The sequence below is a fragment of the Phlebotomus argentipes genome, unplaced genomic scaffold (genome assembly GCF_947086385.1).
Source record: "Phlebotomus argentipes unplaced genomic scaffold, Phlebotomus argentipes genome assembly contig_5, whole genome shotgun sequence".
Lineage (NCBI taxonomy): Eukaryota > Metazoa > Arthropoda > Insecta > Diptera > Psychodidae > Phlebotomus > Phlebotomus argentipes.
In genome coordinates, this window is record NW_026776165.1 from 10,562,590 (window position 1) to 10,587,024 (window position 24,435).

The 24,435-nt window shown below is 39.6% G+C and overlaps 1 protein-coding gene across 1 annotated transcript in view; it reads right to left on the reverse strand.

Moving 5' to 3' along the window:
* The window catches only part of LOC132255686 (nephrin-like), a 43,704-nt gene that overhangs the window by 10,680 nt on the left and 8,589 nt on the right, over positions 1-24,435 (reverse strand). Inside the window, exons 2-8 of the mRNA XM_059751803.1 lie at positions 23,954-24,086; positions 21,133-21,341; positions 15,598-15,711; positions 12,385-12,588; positions 6,530-6,681; positions 2,317-2,461; positions 396-526 (exon numbers count right to left, since the gene is read on the reverse strand). Of these exons, the coding sequence (XP_059607786.1) occupies positions 396-526; positions 2,317-2,461; positions 6,530-6,681; positions 12,385-12,588; positions 15,598-15,711; positions 21,133-21,341; positions 23,954-24,086 (1,088 nt within the window). The remainder of the gene's footprint in view (positions 1-395; positions 527-2,316; positions 2,462-6,529; positions 6,682-12,384; positions 12,589-15,597; positions 15,712-21,132; positions 21,342-23,953; positions 24,087-24,435) is intronic.

The following is a 24,435-nucleotide window of genomic DNA, read 5'->3' on the forward strand; positions in this document are numbered from 1 at the left end:
GATAAATATTGTAGAATGATTGCACTAAATATTCCACTTCTGAGCGGAAACATGCTCCCCTTCGTGCTTATCTCTCTCTCTCTCTCTTTATAGAGTGCGAAAGGGTCATAACATAGCTTGCATTGCATTTGAATGGATGATGCGCCAAAATGAGTAAAGCTATCGTGCATGTGTAATTAATGCGAAGCATCAGAGCACTCAGCGTCTCATCTGCTGAATAAAAATTCCTTTCCACCCTCTGATTGCCACTTAATGGGAAATAATACTCCCTCCAGACGCGGGAAAGTCATTAAAATCTCTCCACTGCGGAGTGCAGTTCTTTCCGCCGCTGCCGAATGGCTGGAAGGGGATGGGATTTTGTGGTTGGAATCATTGGAAGCTGTGCTGTGACTTACATTGTGTCTCCAGCTGACACGATACACCCACGGGTTGGATTTAATGTTGCACTCGAAGTAGACGTCAGCTCCCTCGCGAATCGGTGTTGCGTTCAAGTTTGTCCCGTATTCCAGCTTAACAATGGGAATATCTATTCAAAATACAATTATGTACTTAGGAAATTGTTCTCTCGCAGCGATATCTGGGGCAATTCTGAACACTATTCGCATGGGAAGTGTTCGTACATGGGTGAATATGTATTTAAAATGTTTCAGGCTCTGCCTCTCTCTCTCTCTCTGTGCCAGAGCTAAAACCATAGACGGTGGGATTTTCTTAAAATAAGGATGAAATAGTTTTCTCCATCTTTTCCCACCATAGCTGTACAATCTAAGAATATAAATCACACTTAAATACAAATTTATCGTCACAAGCAACACATTTATACTTTAGTTTCATAGTCGTTCACACACTTTGCCTCTATATCGCCACCCTCCGTCCTCCGCACTCCGATCCATTGATATATTTTTTAAATGTGAAAGAAGATACAACAATAAAGTGGAAGAAGCACGTTCTGCCATGAGATAATAAATGCTTATAAACAGGGGGTGGCGAGAAATAGTGCGAAAAAGCAAGTTTCGGAGTATTTTGAAACATTCGCTTTTATTATTCAACGCTGCAAACACAATTTTTAATATGTTTTCCACTGTTTTTCTCTCTCTGCAGGGAGAAATGGGGCAGTGTTGTTTGTTGTGTTACTAAAATTGTGCCAAATTGAAACACTATTACGAGTTACTGAGGATTTAGGGTCGAGATAAGTCTTTTCATTCATCAAAAAAGTAATTGAAAGGCGGATTTTTAGGGAATTAAACAGTCTTATCGTATAAAAGAAAGATCGAATTGAATATTTGACGGCTATTTAACAATTCCACGATGTAATTTGTGGTGAATAAAAGGGTAAATCAATACTGCCCCACAGTGGGGCAGAGTTGTGATATTTCCAGAATATTTTCATTCTCCTTTAGAGACAAAACCATTAGTGTAAATGCAAAAGGTAAGGCGTTTTCTAAAGATCAACAGACGAGGAAACAATCCTTACGTTGGAACATAATTTTCAAAACAACACTGCCCCACTTTTCCCTATTGTCTTCTTTACTTCGTCCAAAATATTTCCACTCTGTTGGTATTGAGAAAGTGGGTCACAATTGTCAAAATTCGGTGTGTGTGTTATCTTTGAATTCAACGCCCTCAGAAAATGGACGTTCTGAAAGAGTCTCTCTTGCTCAAGAGAGGAAAAATCTAATGTTATATGTATATAATCACTTGTCAATAAAAATTCAATAAACGCAATTTGCATGGAAGTAGGAAAAAATTCAGCGAAGCGGAAATAAAATTTTCGACAATTCCTCCCTCAATTGTGTGTGGTTTTCTCACAACTTCTGCCACACTCTTGTGCTGAAAAATATCTTACTCGCCCCCGTCATGAACATTAACGAGGAAGGACTCTCAATTCCACATAGGTTCCCTTTTTTCCAGCGCCTCCCTCCGCCCCAACAGCACCGATAGGGTGGGTTGTAGGCTTGCTTTTTGCGTGAAAAGTGCCGAAACGGGGAGGCAAAAAGAAAAAAAAGTTGAAACTCATTCAGTGAATGTTTCAGTGCTACATTTTCCAACTCTCGAATTACCATGATGTGTATGAAAGGGGGCTGTGAAATATTGATATATTCCCTAACTGTTTAAACACAACCGAAATTTGGGAGTATTAATGCGGAGGCAGGAAAGAATGGTGAGTTCCTCTCGTGTGATTATAATGTGAATTAATTTTCAATTTAGACAAATGGTGAGAGATTTAAAATTCCGAGCGCAGCTCAGCCAGATAATCTCTGCCGAAATTCACCCGCGCACTTTCGCAATTGATTGGGAGAAATTAGAGAAAGCACTCACGATAGATGTCCAATTTCCAGCCATGCTCGATGCCAGACTCCATAATCAGAGGCTGCTCAGCGCGACACGAGAGATACTTGCCGCCATCATCGATGGTGGGCGTGAAGCTCAAGATGGACGTTGTGATATTGCCGTCCGGAGTTGTCTGCAATGAAGATTATTCACGTACTTTGGAAGATTTTTGTGCGGAAAAGCTCGAAGGATTCAGCTCGGCAAGGCTTTCATGCATTTCGAAAGGCTTGAGCGCGTTCAAATTTGCGCGAACTAGCGTTTGGGGATTTTTATCAAATTCGTTTGTATCTAAGTTTATATCACAGCAATTAGTCACTTACGAGCTCTGTTGCATGCTTAATCGACCCCTTTAAGGCATGTTTCATGTGATAAACGAAATCAATTTCACACAGAGAGAATGGCTTTGACCATCGCCATTATCGTTATAATCACTGAAGATCCGCATCTTAGTTTATAATGGAATTTAACCGCCCCTTTCTGGCGCTCAGATAAATTGCATTACTCCGTGCCAAATCTAATATGAATTATGCACTTTCCAGCGTAATCAGATTAGAAATCTGTAAGCCCCGATTGAGATCGTCGTCACTTTGGGTTGCATGCCGGAACTCGCTTGATTTGCGCTCGTCATTCTCTGGGATAATTCTATTTGCCCAACGATTCACACTTTATCGACTCTGGCGCCGTTTATTCGGGGTGCATTTTGAAACAATGCAAGACAGTGCAAAGCGTCAATCTCAATGGGATTTGCGCCCACAGTTTGCACTGCACCACACACTCTACAAATTTGCACATATAATACTCAACTCTCACATTTCCATGATGGAAAGTGGCAATAGATGCGTGGGATTAATATTGAAATTATTGGGCAGAGCGTTGACAGTTTTTCAGGAGTTCTCAAATTTACACTCCAAATGGTATCGATATCAAATGCTGAAATATTCAGTGAATGCTAAACCGGAGGCACAGATTATCATTGCAGTGTCAATGTGATGAATAAATACTGTGAAAGTTGTGAGGATTATAGAGACATTTGATGAATTCTGAATAAGATGAATTTCAGTCATTGGAAAGATAAATAAACAGTGAATGGAAATTTAAAACCACATTAAAAGAGGATCAATTCAATTTTACAGTCATATCTGATTTTTTTTTATTAATTTTAATGGGAAACAATTCTCAGTCACACACAGATACAGTAGCGAAAATTAGGTTAGGACACTTATGAAATTTAGGCCATTTTTCCTTTTGGTGCTAAAAATTCGATATTTCTTTCAATTTTCGAGACAACTACCTTAAGACAAAAAATAATGAGAATTTAATGATCTTTCAAAAGGCGTTGAGATCATGACGATATCTCAATTCGGGGCTGAGATATTGCAAAATGCAGAAAGATGTGCGTATAAGGATAGGGAAAATTAAGTTAGGACACTGCCTATTTTTCTCTAAATCCTTGTTATAATCATAAAACTGCCTCGGATAATCACATTAACTCATGAGTTTGGAGTGTCTAGAAAACATTTTCATCATAGAGCGCTTTGATTTGGACTTTTCAAATTGCTTTTGTATGTTTTAAGCTATCATTTAACGTTTTTTATGCATTTCTTAATTTCTTACCCACAACCGCGGCCCAAATCCTGTTCACAGGTTTTTTCTGAAGTGTAGAATAGGAGCCCAAGTCAATCGTCCAAGAACAATCATGTAGCCGTGAAAATTACAGCATTTTGCTCTTTAGAAAGGGTAATTTTTTAGTCAATGCCTTATTATAGGGTTCAGAAAATCGGTAATTTCTTATTGATGCATGGCAGGAAAATGGCTCTAATTGCGTTTGAATATTGTCTAGCATACAAGGGTTCCATAATGTGGTGAATGGTGCCCATGCCATGCCACAAAATCTAGTATTGTGGCGATTATTGCATGAAAAGATATTCCAAATAACTTAAATTCATTGATCAATCAAAATTGTCCAGAAATTTCATCCAACGATGCGCAATACGAACTTTACACAAAACCCAGGATAACTAATGTGTCATATAAGGCACGCATAGAAGCAAAGTTTTCAGTACTTCATTGATTAGTCCTTAATTTAGTGAAACATGTTAAAGTTTAATATTCGAAATGAATAAGGAAAAAAGCATTTGCTATTCATACTAAAACAATGTTTTAGAATTTTAAGCAATGCCACAATGTGTTAGTGAGAAAAAATGGTGAAATTTGCGTAAATTATTAAAATTCAAGTAAATATTTAGTAAATCTACGATAAAAAGAATTTACTGCAAACATCTTTCATGTTTATGCCTTAAAATGACAGTCACAATGACGGATTGATCCATTATTGCAAGATATTTGTAGATTTAGATCTATTATTCTGCTTTTTACACATTCAATGAAACAACTTCTACAGGTTGTGTTAATATTAACACATTCAGGCGAATGAAAATGATTTAATCTGCTTTATATAATTAATTTAAAAGGTTGCATAGTTGAGAAATTAAGAAAAATTAATAAATAAATTTTAAATAAATGTATTTTTATCAAATTTTCCATAAAAATAAATGATAGAACTCTTGAAGTTCCATAGTAATTTTTTTATATTTCAATTTTAGAATTCATATCTTATAAAAGTTCCATTTGTAGAAATATAAGACAAAAATTGCAAAGTTGCATAAAGCTGTCGATTTTTATAACGACTAACTTTATTCATTGATTGAGTGGAAATGCTCGATTAGTCATAAAAACGAGTGATATTTCTGCCATGGAAAACATCTAATAAATCTCCAGCAACTGAGCTGGAGAAAATCTCGCGAGATCTGTCAGCACGCGGGATTTGCCAGTGATGCAAAAATTGCAACATTGAGCAAAAAAGACGGGCAAAACTCGAAGAGTCTAAAGCTTGATTTACTGATGCCTGTGTTGCAGTGTTGAAAATCGATTTCTCTCTGATGCACAACATGGATTATGTGGCTTTGAGATGGGGAGATTCATTTCCGGCATTGAGCTGAGATTTTCTGCCCGATTGACATCCATCCGATCCTCTCCGGCAACACTTGCAATCTCATTTCAATGCTCCTTTCCCACTGGAGTGCATCACGAAATGAGGATGACAGAGGGAGATTATTTGCAATTCACACTCTGTTTTCTTTTTTGTTCTACTGGCGAATACAATAAAACTGGCGGAGCTTTAGGATCTCTCTCTTAGTGTGTAATGTCGTGTGTGGAAAACACGTAATAGATTGGAGATTGAGGAATTGCGGAACACCAAGTTTCACCCTTTCTGTGGCACAAGCGATATTGTTTCAAAAACTAAAACTTTTCGTGCTCTATCACATGTTTCGCGTGGAAGATCAACAGAATTTTTCAATTACTTCCCCGATGTTTTCCCAATACCTCACCAATTCTCCGCGTGCAGCGCCATGAAAGTGCAGAGAGGAAAATATGGGACAAGTTTGGATTGCAATGTGCTCGAGTGTATGGAGAGACAGGGTGAAAAAAAAAATAGATAGAAGTACAAACGATAGTTTGCTCTGCAACATGACTATTGCCGGTGTTACACGGCGACTGGGGCAAAAAGCAAGTGGGGTGTGAGGGTGGAAACAGATACTTCCGGTGGCATTCTCTTCCGTGTGCGATGTAATGAACACTACAAATTTTGGAGAATGAGCTTTTGTTGGGGAGACGCTTCCAATGATGACGGAGCTTCATAAAAGCGGAACGAACAACCACTTCACACACATAATGGGTGAGGAAAGATATCCTTTCTCGCCCATTTTCACCCCACAGTCATACATGGAGTATGTTTTCATTCTCACACACACTCTACGCAATAGATTTCCCATCTGATGGTCCCACGAGTGAGATTTTCTGGGGGGTTTTGACGCACAAAGGGCGACTCAATGCTGTGTTGCGTGCAATTTCTCAAAAGAGTGTGCAGGAATTCTTTGAATTCGCCCATTAGAGTGCCATGGAAGTCCTGCAATAATTGCTCTATCACTCACAATACGGCGCATTGTCATGCTGCGGTGCAGCAAGTGTGGCGCAGAGCAGCCACTGACGAGCCCTCTTTGCCATCCAACCTGAATGCCTGGCATCTCACAATAGTGTTAAGCAATAACAATGGATGAGATTGGGGTGTGTGCATGTAAGAGCCAGAAACCGGAGCTGAGTCCCCCACAGCTTTGCTCTATTATATGAAATTAATAATTACTAATTCTCTGGTATTCCTCATCGGCATACTCCCTTTCCACCATGTTATTGTCGGCGCCGGCTTCGCTCCCGCCACCTCGCACCACAGCTCGAATGTGTTATCTGCCGATAATGGTCGATTCTCACCTACCAACTTCACCCGCAACGGCCGCACTGGAATGAGAAGAACAGAAGCGAGTATTTAGCAAAACAATACATATATTTCGCAGGCACGAAAGGAGCACCTCAGCGGTGACAGTACGCAGAAGAGACGGCGTTTTTCCGGGTTAATGAATTGCAATTTAAAATTAATGAAAATGGTGCGAGAGAATGAGAAAAAAGGACGCAATATTGTTAATTAGTCAACTTTTCATAGTATAAAAATTCCATCAAACTCTATCGTATGTATTTTAATTGCTTGCATACGATGTTTTTTTTTCATGACATTTTTCCCATAATTGATATTTTTCATCATTTAGCTAGATAATGGATTTAAGCACGAGCGCTAAAAGTTTTGTCTGCGCTTCGAAAGAGTGTAATTTGAGGTTACTTCATAAGAAATTATCCTCAAAGCTCTCTGACGCTTATTTTCTTAAAGGCTTCTCACTATAAGATCTTTTTTAATGCTTTAAAATTGCTCTCTCTGTGATTTTTACCATTCACACTTCCCGGTTTTGGCTTCCTGATCAGCAGAAGCATTCCGGTTTTAGCTTCTCGGTTCTTATTCTTAGACTTTAGATCGTAAAATCTAGATTTTGTGCGAGTGAACGCGAAAGTTGGATTGGCGCGGGATTCTGTTTTGCACTAATAATTAACTTTGAAACTAAATTCTGGAAGAAATGTGCTCATTAGGGAAATATTTAATCGTTTTAGGCGAATTCTGTCATATCTTCTTCTAAGATTCATTAGAAATTGTTTCCTAAAGTCTTAAGTGTTGAATGGACGTTGCAATTCGATGAAGTCAGAGAAGATTGGACAAGTGGGAAGTTATTCTTCTGCGCATATTCATAATGTGCAGAATTAACACTTAAGATTTGCCATCGTCATGAGTTTATGGGAGTTGGTTTTCTGGATGGCGAAATTGCTGCGATGGTCTCAATGGGAAATTGATGATGTGAATGGCGAGAGTGGAACATTTATCGAATATTTCTGCGATCAATCTCCATTTATTCCACATGGTGACAATATTAGAGCGCCTAAGTTGCTCTCGGGTTCTCCCGATAAACCCCAGAGTCACACAAGAAAGGCCGAGAGTGAATGCAAATTGAATTGAGCTGCGAGTTTTGCTTGAGAATCAAAAGTGTCGCAAAAAAAAGTTTCCTTTCTGCCATTCCAGAGAGAGAAAAAGCGAGGAAAAAATCCAGTTTTCGGACAGTGTGAAGAAACTTTTGTGTACTTTGATTTATTCTAATTGCCGAATGATTCCAACATGAGAGAGAAGTTTCCGTTGAATGAAAAACAAAAAAAAATGGGTGAATGCAAATGATCGTTTATATTTGAATTCCGGAGCTGGTGAAAAATTGCGTGTCTCGGGCGGGAAAGTGAGCAAATCTCACAAGAGTGAAAGAGCATCTTGAAGACTGTCAAATCCATCAATCTGTCACACAATGAATATTCCGTGGAAGTGTTCTGCGAGGAGTAAAATTGTCGATGTTAGAGAAGATATTCAATTGAAAACAATTTTTCACCCAACCAATGGTGGAAATCAGATTTTCCGAGATGCAATTTTTGGCGCCCCCCACAAACCAATTTTCTTCCCCTTCAGCAGCAACACTTGCTGGCAATATTTTTCATACATAAATTCCATTTCTGTGGTCTAGCGACTGACATTCTATTAGGCATTCATGTGAAAAATTCAATCTGGCGATTAAGCACATTTCGTCTCTCGTCACGATGAATTATTCACCACAGGAGTGTCTGGGAAAACTGTCATGTCTGACGCTTTCCGGGGCGTCAAAGGGCGCACAAGAGGCTCCAATTCACCTTTGGCGAGTGAAGTGGTGCTTGGGATAAATTAATTTTCGATTAGATGCGACTTGTCGCAAGAATGTCGTGTGCTTTTTTTCCCGGCCGGAGAAAAAAAAAAGGTGGGAAAGGGAGGAAATGAAATATCTCGAATTACAGAAAATTGCCACAGAAAAATTGGTTTCTCCGTCGCTCCTTTAATACAAATATATGATGTACTTATTTCGCTGACGTTTCGCACTCCCTCATTTTTGCACCCGCCCAGAATGTATCTTTCCTTAAAATGAAATTCACTGCCGCAATGTCGCAGGATCCCTGCCACCCCAACCCCTCGGCATAGGCGCGAATGTGCCCCACGCCCACATATTTCACCGTCAAGTACACTAGGGGCGGCGGAGGAAATGGTTTTATTTGTGCCCTTGACACTGATCACCCAGTCTCACGCTGAGCGATCTAAATCCCTATAAATTTCCAATATTTCCCACTTCTTTTCCACACACTTCCGCCGCTGGAAGACACTCAATCGGATGCGGAAGTGTGGAGGATAATCCTGGCATGAGAAACTCTCCATGAGACTGCAAGATCAAGTTCATATGGACATAAACAAGGCTCAACATCCGGAAATGTTGTGGAATCACTTGAAACTTAATTGTCCTGTGTGTGTGTGTGTTTTTTTGTCGGTTTGAAGAGCTTTTGCTCATTCAAATCTAAACAGAAACAAAGAGATTTCAAAAAAGCTAAATTTATTATCTTGAATTTGTGTGTTCATAAACATTGACAGTGAGTAAATATGTTGAAATTTGTTGGCAAAGTATATTAAAAAACCAATTAAGATTTATTACGCATCCATAAGCAAGACTTCGTCGTTCTCTTCATGCGAATCAGCAGAAAAATATCGTGAAATCTCTTATTGCTCTTTGAGAAATCTGAGAATGCATAAGCGCAAGGGGGAGATAATACAGTCAGAAGCGGCGTACAGCTCAGAGAACTTTCTGGGCAATTTTGACTGAGAATCACTAATTTTAAGACCATTGGTAAGTTTTGAAGATCTCTTAGTGACGTTTTGGAATGGAAACTTAAGAGATTCATTATAATTCAAATTACAATTTTCATCTTCTAGAAGTGTCAGGCAAATTATGAAGTGTTTGGAAGTGGTGTACAGATTTAAAGCATAATATCTCCTCCTTGAATAAACATTCTTTCGGCAGACAAAATCTATAATCTCAACTTTTTGAATATGCAACAATCTATTGCTGATTGTATACGTGAAATTTTACTGGATATTTTTCCTTGAATTCTGTGCAAATTTGTCCTCAAAAATGTGATACAAACGGAAACAATCTATCTGAGAATCCCAGGATTACTCGCTGACTATCATACATGTCAAATCGTTTGCTTCCCATTTGATGCGGAAATCAGTGAGTGTTTGTGCAAAGGCGCCTCGCAAGCATTGACCGATGAATTGGTCGGAAGTGTATGAGGATTTTTTGCGCTCCTTTCTTCATGCCCAGAGCGAACAATTCCATACCACTGCATCTCAATCCCCGGAGCTTGCGAGGAAGGAAGCCCACAAAGCGCGCGAATCGAATCATTGTCGATGCTGCAACTGTGCAGTCGATGTCAATTTTTCTCCACACTTGCGACACTTTTTCCTCGCCCGCATTTTCACTCAATGCCAGCCGCAATTCAAGCATGTTCGGCACGATAGCGGCTGGCCTCCGACGAGCTTATTTGCAAGGGATTGACATCGACCACATGTGCCAGGCTCTCTCGCCATGTGGATAAACAGATGCTTATGCTGGAGTGTTGAGGGATTTTCCTGGTGAAGTTTCAGCGGACAGCGGATGTTGGGCGCGAAGGAAAGGCATTACGAATGCATATTTGTGACGATAGCGAGATCTCGCGAGACGATTCACCCCCTCGGGGGTGATTCTCCTGCAAATTGGCCCCTGAATAATGCACAGGGGCGCAGCTTGGGTACGTCTGGGCGGCAGAGCGTGAGAAATCAATAGTGACACCACATCAAGAGGTGAAACCACGTGACGCTCTGAGTTAATCCGGTGATCTTTCCACTTGGATTAGTTTATTGTAATCAATGAATATAGAAAGTATGCAAATGAGCGCCCCATTGAGTGGCGGAGGCGCATTACTTTCGATAGATTAACTGTGCAGTTTGGCTCCTCGAATGTGTGTGCGGCCGCAGAGCCACAACATCATCCAGTGCGCAAGTGAATTTATTTGAAAATTATGTTAGCAATTCCCGCATAATCAGAATTCGCAAATTTGCATACACCCCCAGTGTTACAAGACTTATGAGTATGCTCGGGGATGACGTTGGCTTGTGTGTGACATTTTTCCACTCACACACACACGCGCGCGCCCGAAGAGCTGGAGGAGAAAATGGGATAAATGAGATGGAGAGTGTGGGTTCGTGGGGAGGCGAAAGTCAGAAATGGAAAAATCAATACACTATGTATACTCTTTGGTGGTTTTCAACCTCTCCAAAGTCTCACATTCGCTGCGCATTTCTCAAACTTGCAGATGAATTCGTGGTTTCTCATCTAGCGCCACGAGAGCGCCAAATAGTTCAGTGGGAAGATGCTATTGAAATTAGGTGCAGACAGAGGCAACCACCAGCGGAAGTACCCGAGATTGAGGGTTTATTGAATACATAATCACCTGGATGGAGAAGCTAAAACTATCACGATTTGACAGAGATTGAAATCGACTTTGAGTCTATCATTATTCAATTGTCAAAAGAAACGTTAAATTGATTATATTAATGGTGAAAACACAGCATTTGTAATTTGTAATTTGTCCGCGATCATCTCTTTCTTCCCCTCGCGTTTCGTGTATTTTCCTTCCTACTTTGTCAGCGTCTGACTCTGACATGTCGAGACAGCCACTGTGCGAGTAGGAAGGAAAATACACGAAACGCGAGGGGAAGAAAGAGATGATCGTGGACAAATTACAAATTACAAATGCTGTGTTTTCACCATAAAAAACAAAATTACAGAAAAATATACAAATTGTTGTGTAATTTAGCTGTTATAAACTTTCTTTAACATTGTAATGTAGGGAAAGGCGGAGCAGAATTGCTCAGATGTTAATTCTAACATCCAATTCTTTATCCAGGCCATGAAGAGCTTAAAAATTAAATCATTGCGAAAATCAAAGATCTCTAAAGGCTATATTAGCACGGATATTAAAGTCTCCTTCACTACGAGTGGGGCAGCTTTGCACAGCACATGTTTCGAACAGAAAATTGAACTTATTTTACGGATTTTCAATCACATTCCGTGTATTGCGACAATAATGCTTATAAGCGTGATGTTTTTCATTTATTTCGTGGTGTTCTTACAAGTTTTTTGAAAAAAAATAGAATTTTTCGTCAAATGTGTCTCTGCTAATGTGTCTCTACTAGGAACTCAACGAGAATTCTAAAATTTTCTCTCTATTAGATAATCTATTAGCCATGAAAAAATGTTTTATAGTTATTTAAAGGCTTTCTTTATCATTGCTTTTGTATTTCAAAATACCCCAAAATGGGGCATTTTTGTAAAAAAAAAAAAACGCCCTTATATGAGAAATCCTTGGATTTACCGACCCTGAAATAAAGCGACCCCGTGAAGCTCATTAACAAGAAGATTCAAAAGGCTGAATAGAATTTCCCTCCAATGTTTTATCTTTCTGAAAAATGCATCGAAAGGTTATACTAGGATTTCTGTACCAAATTGATCCGCTTTTCGCTATTATTTATTCTGAGTTCAAACTTTGAAAAGGGTTAGAAGAGTTTCAATTTCCATTTAATTTGTGGGTGTAAAGTTAACATTTCATCTTCCAAAATTAACGAAATTTCTACGATAAATTAAATTTTTGAGGGGATTTTGAGGATTGAGCTTTAAAACTTACAGTTCAAATCCAGCGTAACTGATGAGCTGATGGGCGTCGTGACGTTATTGTTGGACGCCTGGCATGTTAACACCATGTGAAGATGACTTCTCTGCAATTTCTCCAGCTGCAGCACATTCTTAACGCGCTTATCGGACAACATCACCGAGTGGCTCTTCAACAGGGTGTTCTCGTGCCACCAGGACACATTTGGCAGCGGCCGACCTGCGAAGACACGAGAAAGTAGAGCAATTTCTTCAGCATATTGAGATGAAAAACCCTTCCATGGCAACATTCCGTCATTGCCGGGGAGGAATTTCTGCTGCTGTCCGACAAACAAGAGCGGAAGAGAATTACAAGGGAGTGCGCATTAATTTAATTTAGTATGGCTAATTAAACGAAATGCGAAATAAATTACTCTCTCATGGGAATATAATTTTTCCCCAACCACCAAATGTTCACTTTTTCCTCCCGCACACATTTTCCTCATCTTCCAAGTGAATGCACATCAGCCCCAAATTGTACTGGACGAAATTAATTGTCTCATGGCAAATTGGCTACTTTTTGCCTGATTTCACGCGCGCAAAATGCATTTGTATGAAATATTCCCACGCTGAAATTATACGCCACACTGCAATTCACTCGCGATGGTGTGACTTTAATTTTTATCACATCAATTCTTCTGTATATCGCGAAATGTACTCAAAACGCATCCAGATAGCATCGCATCGAAATATGGGAATGTTCCTGTCAATGAAAAATTTCTATACAAAACCCAGAGAATCACTATTATTTGTCGAACAATTGTATCAAATTCACAAAAGCACTGGCGTTAAAGCTATTGAAAGGATTATTGTATGGTCTGTGATGCCACGGAGAAGACATTGACACAAGGGGGAGACAATACAGTGAGAAGTGGTGTACAACTCAGCGGAAGTCTTGGGAAGTGAAAGTGTTCAAAAGCTTCCAATATTCCTTTCCTGAAAGCTTCCTTTACTGACAAATCGTTCCGATTCTGTCGATATCTTTTGATTTTCACGTAGAAACAATCAAACTGATCATTTTTTATAGGTTATGTGAAGAATTTCGGACAAATTTAGTGAATAATTCGCACTCTAGCTCAAGATTTCTTATGCTCAAGCCGGAAAGATTTTATATTAACAGCAGAATTCAGAGTTTGCATGCAAAAAACATTGATATTCTTTGTTAAGTTCAAACATAACCTCAAATATTGGTACTTAGACTTGAAGAATGTTTATTTTTGGATACTTTCTGGACGATTTTGACTCTAAATAAACAATTTGAGTTCATCTGCTAATCATAAGAGAGAATTTTGTGATCTAGAAAGCTTCCAAACCGAATTTTTAAAGATTTTCTAGTGATATTTTGAGGTTATGGTCGGAAAGATATCGGAAAAAAGCGGTTTTAAGTGCATTCTTAGAGCAATTTTGAATGCAAACTTAAGGAAATGATCATAATTTGGGAATTTGTGTGACAAAAACTTAAAAATTCAACTGCTAGAAGTGTTTGGAAATGGTGTACAGATGTAAGGTACATTATCTTCCCTTGCATTGATATAGTTTATTCTTCAATATGAGAAATGTGCCTGATGAAGATGAAATTCGGTGCAATTCTAAGAATTCAATTCTTATAACTTTCTTTCAATTTCAATCGGCTTAATGCTGTATTTTCTCAGCAAAAGTCTCTCTTTTGCCATCAATAAACTTGACTTATTCATTGTGGAAGCACTTTGTGTGTCTTCAAGTCGCAAAATTGCAGTGCCAAAGCGAAATAAATGCTCTTCTGGGGGTGCTTAAGAAAATAAATACGCTTCTCTTAACTCAGTTCAAGGATAATTTCTTGGTGAATTATTGCACCACAAAGGCAGCTCAATTTCATTTGAATATCGCTCTCTCTCTCTCTCTCTTCGAAATGCCAAAATTACCATTTAACATCGCAAACGTGGGCAGATTGAATCCCATTTGGTTGGTCACCAAAATTTCAAATACGGATTTCATGCGAAGCAAAAAAAAAAGCCGCTTCGCATGAAATTATTTACGTGCATTTGGTTTTAGACAAAGTTAGAAGCAATTTTTGCTGAATGAGAAATCCGATTCGTGTCCCATTTTTTCCACCAATCTTCCATGTGAAAAGCGCTTTCGCATGTTTTCACACGCAAGTGAATCCAGAATCACTGCAGGGCAACAGATTCCAATGTGAAATATTGATTGGAAATTGGAGGAGCACTTTTCAATCATGCCATGCAAATGATGGGGCGCAAAAGCTTTCCACGCTTTTCACTCGAGTCGTTGGGATTTCTGCACACAACTCGTTAGAATTACCATGAGAAAAGCAGATAAGCTAATTGGGTGGAGTGTTGAGTTGCATCAGTGGAAAAATAGTGTGAATAGCATGAATAGCAGGTATGAAAAATTAGTGTTTCTGTTTTCCATTACATTTGCTGAAGTTTTAATGAAATTCACACAAAAAAGGAGGTTTTATAAGAGGTAATTTCTGGGGAAAATTTCTTTTCTGATGAATTTCATAGTTGTTAAGCAGTTGATAAATAGTTATGAGACACGCCCACTTTGATGCCCCGCCCATTTTCCTATTATCCGCAGATATTAGGATTAAATCACAATGAAAAATGATGCTGCCTTTAATTAGATGCATATAATTTGCCAATAAAAGCTCTGAACAGACTGATGAGAGTAAATTCAGTGACACACTAAATCGCCTCATAATGCCAGTCGTAAATCAGACATTGTATTTCCCGATTATTTGCCATCTCTGGGGTGAGATTTATTGGCAAATGATCGGAATAATTGTTCACACGTGTCACAAGTTTCTGCCATTTTCCACTTGGACTCTCTTGAGACTTTCTCTGTGGCGATGAAAGGCAAAAGGCGGGTGCGGAAGCATCTGCAATTCATAGGGTTTTCTCTGGAGTTTTGCAGGCATTTTTCATGAGGAATTAAACTTTGGGGAGTTTCATTACAAAAGGCTCGAGAATATTTGTCTCTAAATACTCATTTCTCTCTCTCTCTCTCATGCAACACTTTCATGAATATTTCATTTGACACATGCAAGTGTGTGTGTGTGTGATTTCTTTGCTGAAAAAGCTTCCGCATTTCCCGAAAGCTGCGCGCGGAATGCGGAACAAAGTTCTGGGCTGAATTTGCAAGTGCAATTTTTGGGGAAAGGGGAAAAAGCGAGGAGTCTTCAATCACTTACCACCAATCGAGACACAAGTAATGTTGACGGAAGCACCTTCATTGTATGGTCCCAGAATGTAGTGCGGAATATGAGCACCCTTTTCATCCAGCATCAGCAGTTTCTCCGGTGGAACTGTAATTACACAGAGTGGTGGCGTATTAATAATCCAAGTACTTGACTGACATGACTGGGCTCAGCTCTGTGTGGGCTTCAGCATGACGAAAATGCCGGAGTTCGTGCTGTCGACACTATTTTCCGGCGCGGGAGTGCTTCGCCGCCCCAGCACTTCATAAAAGGCCTCCATGCTGAGACGCCTCCCCACGAAATATTCCATATACAGCCAGCTCAGATTCACGTATGCCACAAGAGTGGCCCATTCACATCCAACATTGTGGTGATTTTGCCAGAATTCCACCCTTAAAGCCTCCAGAGCTTCGCACGCTTCAGCGCTCGCCATGAGCTTAAATATTTCACGGATTTCCCATTCACGCATTTACAATGGTCTTTTTAGTATTTCGACAGTCGTGAACTTGCCCACCTTTCATTCCTACCAAATGCTTCAACCATGTCACGAATGCTTGATGTTTTCGCAAAGGGGCGAAATATCTAAAAATTTTTCACAATGATTGCTTTGCAAAGTTGAGAAAATTCAATTTAATTGCTTTTCTAGGTTATGTAATTGATTTTAAACATAATCTGACGGTTAAATAACCCTCAAAATCATCAAATTTGTGTTTCAACTCTGAATATTTGTGTTTCAAAAACTTCAGTCTGATCAAATTTTCAGTAATCGAAGGAGCTTTAAAGTCAATCATAACCCCAAAAACGTAATTTAAGTGTAGAAAAATACCTCTTTTCTTAGATTTTCACGGTTAATGCACTAAGAAGAGGCAAATTCAACCTTATTATATTGTAGAAACACTGAAATATTTGCTATATTTACTCATTTTCAGGGTTTAAAAGGATTAAAATGAGCCCAAAAAGATTTTTTCACTCATATTTTTAAATTCACAATTTTGGGACGATTTGAAATTTAAGCATTTGAAGATCTTCAACTCCTTGAGACGGAAAAATCAAGGTTAAATTGTGATTAAAGTTAGAAATGAGTGTAAGAACCAGTTGAAAGGGTCTAAAAAATGTTTTTCAACTCGTTTAGAAGTGTCTGGAATGGTGTACAAGTTGAAGGCATACTATCTCCCCCTTGATTTTCACTGACTTTTCCCCCGATTTCGCCAACTTTTGCATATTTATATGGTTTCTGTGCCTTTTTTTTTACCCCTTCACCGCGTTCTCTGTGAGAACAAAGATAGAAACCACCCCCAAACCATTGTCAGGGGATGAAATCTCCCTCTCTGGTCAGCACGAGACTTCCTTAAAACCGCCACAGAGGAGTATATCAGTGGCGAAGGAAGCAGACACGATGTTTCTTTTCGCAATTGCACACGGAGCGTCAGTAATTAATTAGGGTTTTCTGGGGGAGCATGTGACGCAAATGGGTGGCAGGATTGAGGGTGTGGTGCAATGGTAAAAGATGTGACGCAGTTTGTGTCCTTTCGGTTAGTGTCACACACATCCCAGCGCCATTACTGTGCCATCGAGCTCTTGTTTTGCTCACAGAGACACCCGGAGAGACACCGATAAATAAGATTGTTAATTAAGATAATCATTAGACTGAGCTTTTGTTCTCCCACCCCCAGAAAGCGAGCGGGTGGAAATCTCTGTGGCATTTTTCACACAATTGCAGCAATATGTAAATTCCTGGACAGGAGGTCTTATCGACTGTGTGGGGGGAAAATGTTAAATGGCCGAGGCAAAAGTTCCGGGCGAAACTTTATCATCGCACATGAAATTTGCAGAAAGGTCAAATTGGAGGTAAATTTGAGGAGTGGAAAATCAGAAAGTTACCTCCGAAGCTCACGATTTTATTTAGTCGCTGCCTTATCTCGAATCTCCCTCAGGTTCAACTTTGACCTCCGCCACTTTTTCCCCTTTCTCTCTCTCTCCTCTTGCGCCCCTTTTCCCCCAGCGACTGCGGGAAACTGTATCTCAGCGGAGGAAATCAACAATCCCGATTGCTAAACTGAGTGAGCAAAAGTGGAGCGAAGAGGAAAATTGCGCTGGCAAAAAGTTTATCACACTTCTTGCGCGCCTCCTTCCGCAAATATCCTTTCTTCGGCGTAAAAATTCCACTGAAACAACTGACTTCTCTCCTTTCAACATTCACATGCTTTTCCATCGCTTTCCAGCGCCCCGGAAGTGTGTGTGTGTTTGTGTGCGGAAAAGTGTTGAGGGCAATTTTGGACGAAATTTGTTTTCAGCTCACAATCCACTCAATATTTCCGCTGAATATCGCGTCTATTTAGCAAATTGGCACAACTGACATTTGATTGATTAACATTCTAAAAGGCAAAAGGGCGTGACACGCTATAAAATTAAATTACTTTCTGTCTTCACATCACTGGGTGGAAAATAGGAAAGGATTGAGGAGGAGATTTGCGTGAGGATGTTTTGGTCAAAATTAACTAGCAAAGTATTTTAAACTTCATAGTTTAACAGCTTGCGTTTGAAAACTTCTGTGCGATGACTTAATTATAGGAATTTTAGCAGAAAATTCATTCGCAAACACTGCTTTATCTGTTGACTATGCAAACGCAAACTGTTGATTATCAAGTCAACAGAATATTTAGATGTCTTTTTCAACGCTTTCTTCACAGCAAAGAAACGTCAAGGGGGAGATATTACGGCAAAAAGTACCGGAATAGTATATTTACTTTACAAAATAATATATTTTCCAAAAATAAACAAATGATTTGATGAGCAAATTCAAAATTCATCGTTATTATCGCTTCAAAATTTGTCAAATTCACTTCAAATCGATAATTAATGTGTTAATATTGGTCTATAAATTTATTTTGTGAGTTTTTCAGTTGATTTCATCGGTATTTTATTGAAATTTTAACTGAAACATTACGAAATTGGTAGAAAAAAGAAATTATTACTTTCCAATAGCAATTTTTTAATATACATTAAGTGCATTTTATCCAAACAAGTTCAAAAAAAATTAGCTTTTCCTTTGAGTTTTCAGTTGACAAAATTAATAGAACACTTTTGTAAAAATCCCGAAAATCTAGAGGCCGTTTTATGCGTTTGACTGCAATTTGGGGCAATTTTCTTAGAAAAAAATACAGAAAACATAAACTATGAAAAATCAACTCTACTGAAGACAATAAAATTTATTGTTATTCAAGGTTACGTGATTGATTGAAGACGGAAAAGTCTGCTTAAGTGATGAAAAACGCGGTTTTGAGATGTATTATCTCCTCCTTGGAGAAATATCATCAGTATAAAGTCACTTTGAACACTCCGAAATAATACAGTTTAAGCGTGGCTTTCAGCAGGGCGTCTTTAACTTGCGAGGCAGTGGAAAGTGCCGCTCTGGGTGAATCAGTTCCCGTGGAAAACCACCCCGAGAGGGATTCGCGCTAAAGAGTTAACGACGCCGCCCACGGCAATCACCTGAACGGCGAGAGAGAGAGAGCTGAAGATGGCCCGAGAGGGTGAAGAACAAATTATGTACTATGGGAAAATTGCTGGCCGGGGGTTTGGGCGAGTGGCGCGGATCCGAACGCCAGGTGCTCTTCCTGCCAGAGATTTATGACTGTGGATTGGCGTCTCGCACAACAAAGAATAAGACACACGGCGGAGCAGCGTAAATATGTGATTAGCTCAATTATTCACTCGAGAGCGAGTCCATCCGAGTTGGAGTAATCTTTAAGGTTTCACGGGTGTAATTTGAGGATGGTTTTCGGGGGTGGCGCTAATCCCGCCGGGAGAGCTGAAAGCTCTGAAGCTCTGTGATCCTCTGACGGCAGTTTTGCCGGATGAAATGCCATTCATTAAGCACAGAGCCGTCGAGACAAAGAACAGCGCGTATTTCGCGGGTTGTAAATACAGTTGATTAAGGATTGCTTGGTGAAAAAATATTGTCTGCCACATAAGTTTAAATTGTGCAATTTGTGAAGCGAAAAATGACATTTCATCGGTTGTCACATGGAAAATAATCATAACTTCCAATACGTTCACATCCTGTGCGCGGAAGGAGAGGCAACAAAAGGGAAACTTTCCGATATTTACGTTACTTTGAAAGTACATAGCATAGGAAAAATATATTTTCCAGTTTCACCGACTTTTCTCACTCCTCATGCCGTTGTATAGCATATTTCCAAGATGGAAAAACTTCCGTGGAAAATCTCTGAAGTTTAAAGAGCGATTGAAAGGGGGATGAAAGAAAGCCCTTGGCTTCGCCAAGTGTAAACAAAAATTGTGAATTTATTCTCTCACTACCAATTCTCATGCAACTTTAACCAACTCGGTTTGAATTTGACCCACTTTTGTGCCACCCAAAAACATCTTTCTCACTCACACCTGACGGCCAATTGTCCGTGTGGAATAAGAAGCAGAGAGAGAGAGAGAGAGATGCGATCAAAAGACATTCTTGCACTTTGCCTTTGAATTTATCGTCTTGTTGAATGGGGAAAATGGCAAAGCCCTTTCGACTAGCGCTCAAATGTTTGTGCTAAGATGGGTTTATTGATTTCTCCATAAAATACATCCTGCATTGTTGATGATCAATTTACTTAATAGTCCGATTTATTATCGTGTAGCAAAAGGCGGCAGCAAATGTTGGCAATAAGGCGGCTGTCTCACCATCCGTGTCGCCAGCACTAAACTGACTATTATGGACTGAAATGTGTTTAGATGATGTGCTTTATGAAAGTAGCCCGCAGAGGGAGAGAAAAACTGGAATAACTGGAGATGATTCACATTTGCATCATCAAAAACATGTGCATAAATTAAGGCAAAGACCACAAGTTTTACAGCTCATAGATTGACTTAAATATTGACTTTCTTATTAATTACTGACCAAAGTTAATATTTTATTCACCGAATTGAATTTATTGCTGACCCAAATTATTCGTTTACTGGCCAAGCAGTAAAAATACTGACCAAAGTGTGATTTTTTATATTCGATTTTTTACTGGCCAAAATGAACTATTTACCAGAAAAACTGACCAAAATGTCTTTTTTCAGGCCAAATGCATTCTTTTTACTTATGAAAATATTTTTTTACTGATCAAACTGTATAAAGTTTTTATTTCAAAGGAAATTTACTGGCCAAACTGAAGTTTAACTGGCAAATTTGAATGTTTACTGACCGAATTGAATTTTTACTGGCAAAACTGAATTTTAACTGCCAAAACTAGATGTTAATTGGCCAATTTTATGTAGCTCCATAGATTCAGCTTAAATTGTGGAAAGTATAGTGAATTTTTCAATAACTTCCCTTCACAGTGCTTTGATTCATTTGACTGCTGTTGCAATGCATTTTGCCAGTCAATTTCGAAACTCAGCAGACTGAATATTGAGCGTCAATAGACTCTGAATGCCAAAGGAAGCAAATTTCCATTGAACCAGATGGAATGTGAATGTGAAATATATAGCTTTCTGCATTTCCTCGAAACATCCAGATGAGAGAGATTCTTCAATACTCACTAATAACTTTTAATTGGACGCGGGCGTTCCTCGTGGGGCTCTTGTTGAAATCGACGCGGCATCGGTACGTCCCTGAGTCGCTGCTCTTTGTCGAGTCGATGGTTAATGAGGCCGGCTGGGCGGCAGCCTGGAAAAACGCCCTTCCGCCGAACGTGTTCTCATCCACCCAGTGCTTTCCCTTCTCGAACTGCGAGTGTCTCACGTCGAAGCTGCAAGCAAACAGAGAGTCCTCATCAGTGCAGTTGTCCTGCGCGACGTGTGCAGAAAAAGGGGTTTCTCTGCGGACTAAGTGTCCATTCAATTTAAATGATAAGGGCAATAGAGATGTGCAAAAGTCGACAAGTTTTTCGTGACGACTCGCAATCCGGCAGAGCGTAAATTGATCTATAAAATTCCATAGATGTTATCACGTGTCACACACGCACGGAGAAAGTGGGCGAGAAGGTAAAAAAGGTGTCTCCAGAGCATTTTGGCACACAGTAAATTTCACTCATACGCCCATTCGCCACTGTGTGTTGCCTTTTTTCGCCATTCTCCGTGTCACCTGGTCATGGGATGGCGCAATAATTGAAGGGAGAGAGGCCCAGAGATTTCGTCCTTTGTTCGCCACACAGCGCTGAGGCGCAAGAATAGCGAGATTCCTGAGGTAAACACCTTATTAAAGTTTCAGCAAGGCAAGAAGGACACAGGCGCAGGGAATAAGATAAAAGCTTTCGAAATACATTAGAAGACACTCTCCATGAGCTCAATTACACGGAGAGTGTATCACACTCTCGATTGTTGATCCGACGAGGGGTGGGAAATGCGAGGACGAGGAATTCCTTTTTGCTCAGGGAGAAAAAAAAGATAAACAGGAAGAGAGAGGAAAAATTATCCATCTTGTTGACATACAAAAATTTATGTTTTTATCATTTTTCCTTCGTCTCTTATCCACTGGATTAGTGTGACATTGTAACCCTTTCTTCCAGTGTTTATTGTCGTCGCTAAACTGCGACTTCTTTCTCACAAAACCCTCGTGAGCTTATCATTGGGAAAGTTGGGCAAATTGTAAATTTTGTCCAGCCCTTAAACTTTTACGGGGTTCAAGAAAAATAAGTGTCAGTTTTTATCACACATACTGTGAAGACATTTTACGCCCTTCTTGCACTGTTGATTGACTGTGTGAGTCTTATGCATAAGAATTGTGTCAAAATGATTTCTTAACATCTAATTTGCCCCACTCTTATCTAATCTGCAATGGCAAGAGCGCCAGAGAGAATTCTTTGTAATCCAGACAATTCTATTTGCCTTTATTGCCCAGTTGGAATCCTGATATTTGCACAGTGTGTTGAAATTCTTGTTGGTATTTTAATGAGAATTTTTTCTTCCTTTCTCTCTCACTTCCTCCACTTTTATGGCTGCACATTTTCACTCATGAATGTGTAGCATTTCCGCCCAAGGGCGGCGCGTGAGACAAAACAGATTGAAGTTTCTCATAATTTCTTCTTTTGCCAGTGAAATGACATCCGGGATTAGAGCTTTTATGTACTTTTCTTCAGCCTGGGCTTTTTTTGCCGTGCGCCTTTCAATGGGCGCCAACTGTTATTTCGACCACGAGCGCGACCTTTTGTCGCTTCGGTGCGAATAATAAAGTAAAAGATCAACAAAGCGCCAAAAAACACGGTCCTTAGTATGTGGGTGAATTTTTGAAAAAATGTTCTGCGCATGTTGGAAGGTTTTCGTTCAGGGTGGTGAAAAATTCTTAGGAATGTAAGAGAAAAACAGAATAGTTAACAGAACTACGAATACTACAATAAAAAAATGGAAGTAAAACAACAGAATAAAGAAAAGAAGGAAAAGAGCGACAAATGAATATAAAAAGAGAATAAAAAAAATTTAAGAATAGAACAACGAAAAGGAACAATAAAACAATGAGGAACAATGAACAGCGACAAGGAGAACATTGAAAACGAACAACAAGGTAACGAAAAGGAACAAAGAAACAACGAAGAAGAACAATAATATTACAAAGAGGAACAATGAAAAGCAACAATAAAGTAACGAAAAGGAATAACGACAGAAAGTAACAAGAAATCAGAAGAACGGCAGAATTTATGAAGGATAACACTTAATGACGGAAACAGTAACCAACACGTCTTACAAGCTATAAAATGAGAGATGAGCCTAAAGCTTTCGAAATAGTCAAACAAACATCCAGTCTTTAATACCAAAATCAGAGAATTTGAAGAAAATAAACTGATGAGAAATCGATAAAAGAAGTCTCAGAGTGATAACAAAAGTGAATCTCGGTGATTTCCTCAACCACAAAATGCGCCTCTCTGCACTATCATCTCGACAATGTGCATCGTTAAAAGTTCTCTCGTGATGCTTAGCGCTTTGCGAAAGCTCATCTCACGTCGTTTGGCAAAAATCGTTGTGCGCGCTCTCTTCCCATATTGCCTTTATTGCCCCAAAAGTGGTTTACTTTACGGTGGTGGTGAAAAGCTTGTGGCGCTCATAAAAACTCCATTACAACATAGTTTTCGCCCAGCGAAAGCTTTTCGGCAAACACAAGTGGCCATTAATTCATTTGAGAGCGCGCGCCGAAGAGCTTTGCTCATTATAATTCTGTTTAGTCGGGACTTTCGAGGGCGCGATTGACCAAAAGCCTCGCGCCGAGAAATCCTCGAGAATGTTTAACTGAAGTTGCGTAATTGAGGAAATAGAAAAGACACGCTTCGGCGGCCTTTGATGTCGCAAAGACAGTCGAGCGCTTGCTTCTGGGCTTGAAATAAACACACAGAAATGGCACTTGATGGCGCCATAGTAAATATGTTCTCACCTGTAGATCGGCGTCACGTAGCCATCCTTGTACCAAATTACCAGAGCGACTTTGTCATCGACAATGGGAGCTGTCACGTTGCATGGTAACCGTCCGATGGAGCCCTGCACAGCTTCTGACAGCACGAGCGGCACTGCGAAGCATAGAAAATGTTTATTTCAGTCGTGATGACAGGAAATTGTTCATCTTGCGAGCGCCAAAATGCGCCCAAGCTTTTTTCCTCCCTTTTTTTTCTTTCTCCGGGCGGCGAAATCTCCCTCGCATGAAGAATGGCTCTCTAATGACCAGTCGCTAATTTTTCTGTGGGCAAATTGAAATCTTAAATGGTTTTTAATGCTCCACCACTCTCAGTGTGTGGTCGCTCGATGAGGAATCCCTTAAGGCCCTCCGAAGGGTCAGTGACTAAGGAGATTTCGGGAGATTAAAGTGTGATTATGAGGTGTATCATTAAATCCGGGATTTGCTTCGCCCATTGTCTTTGT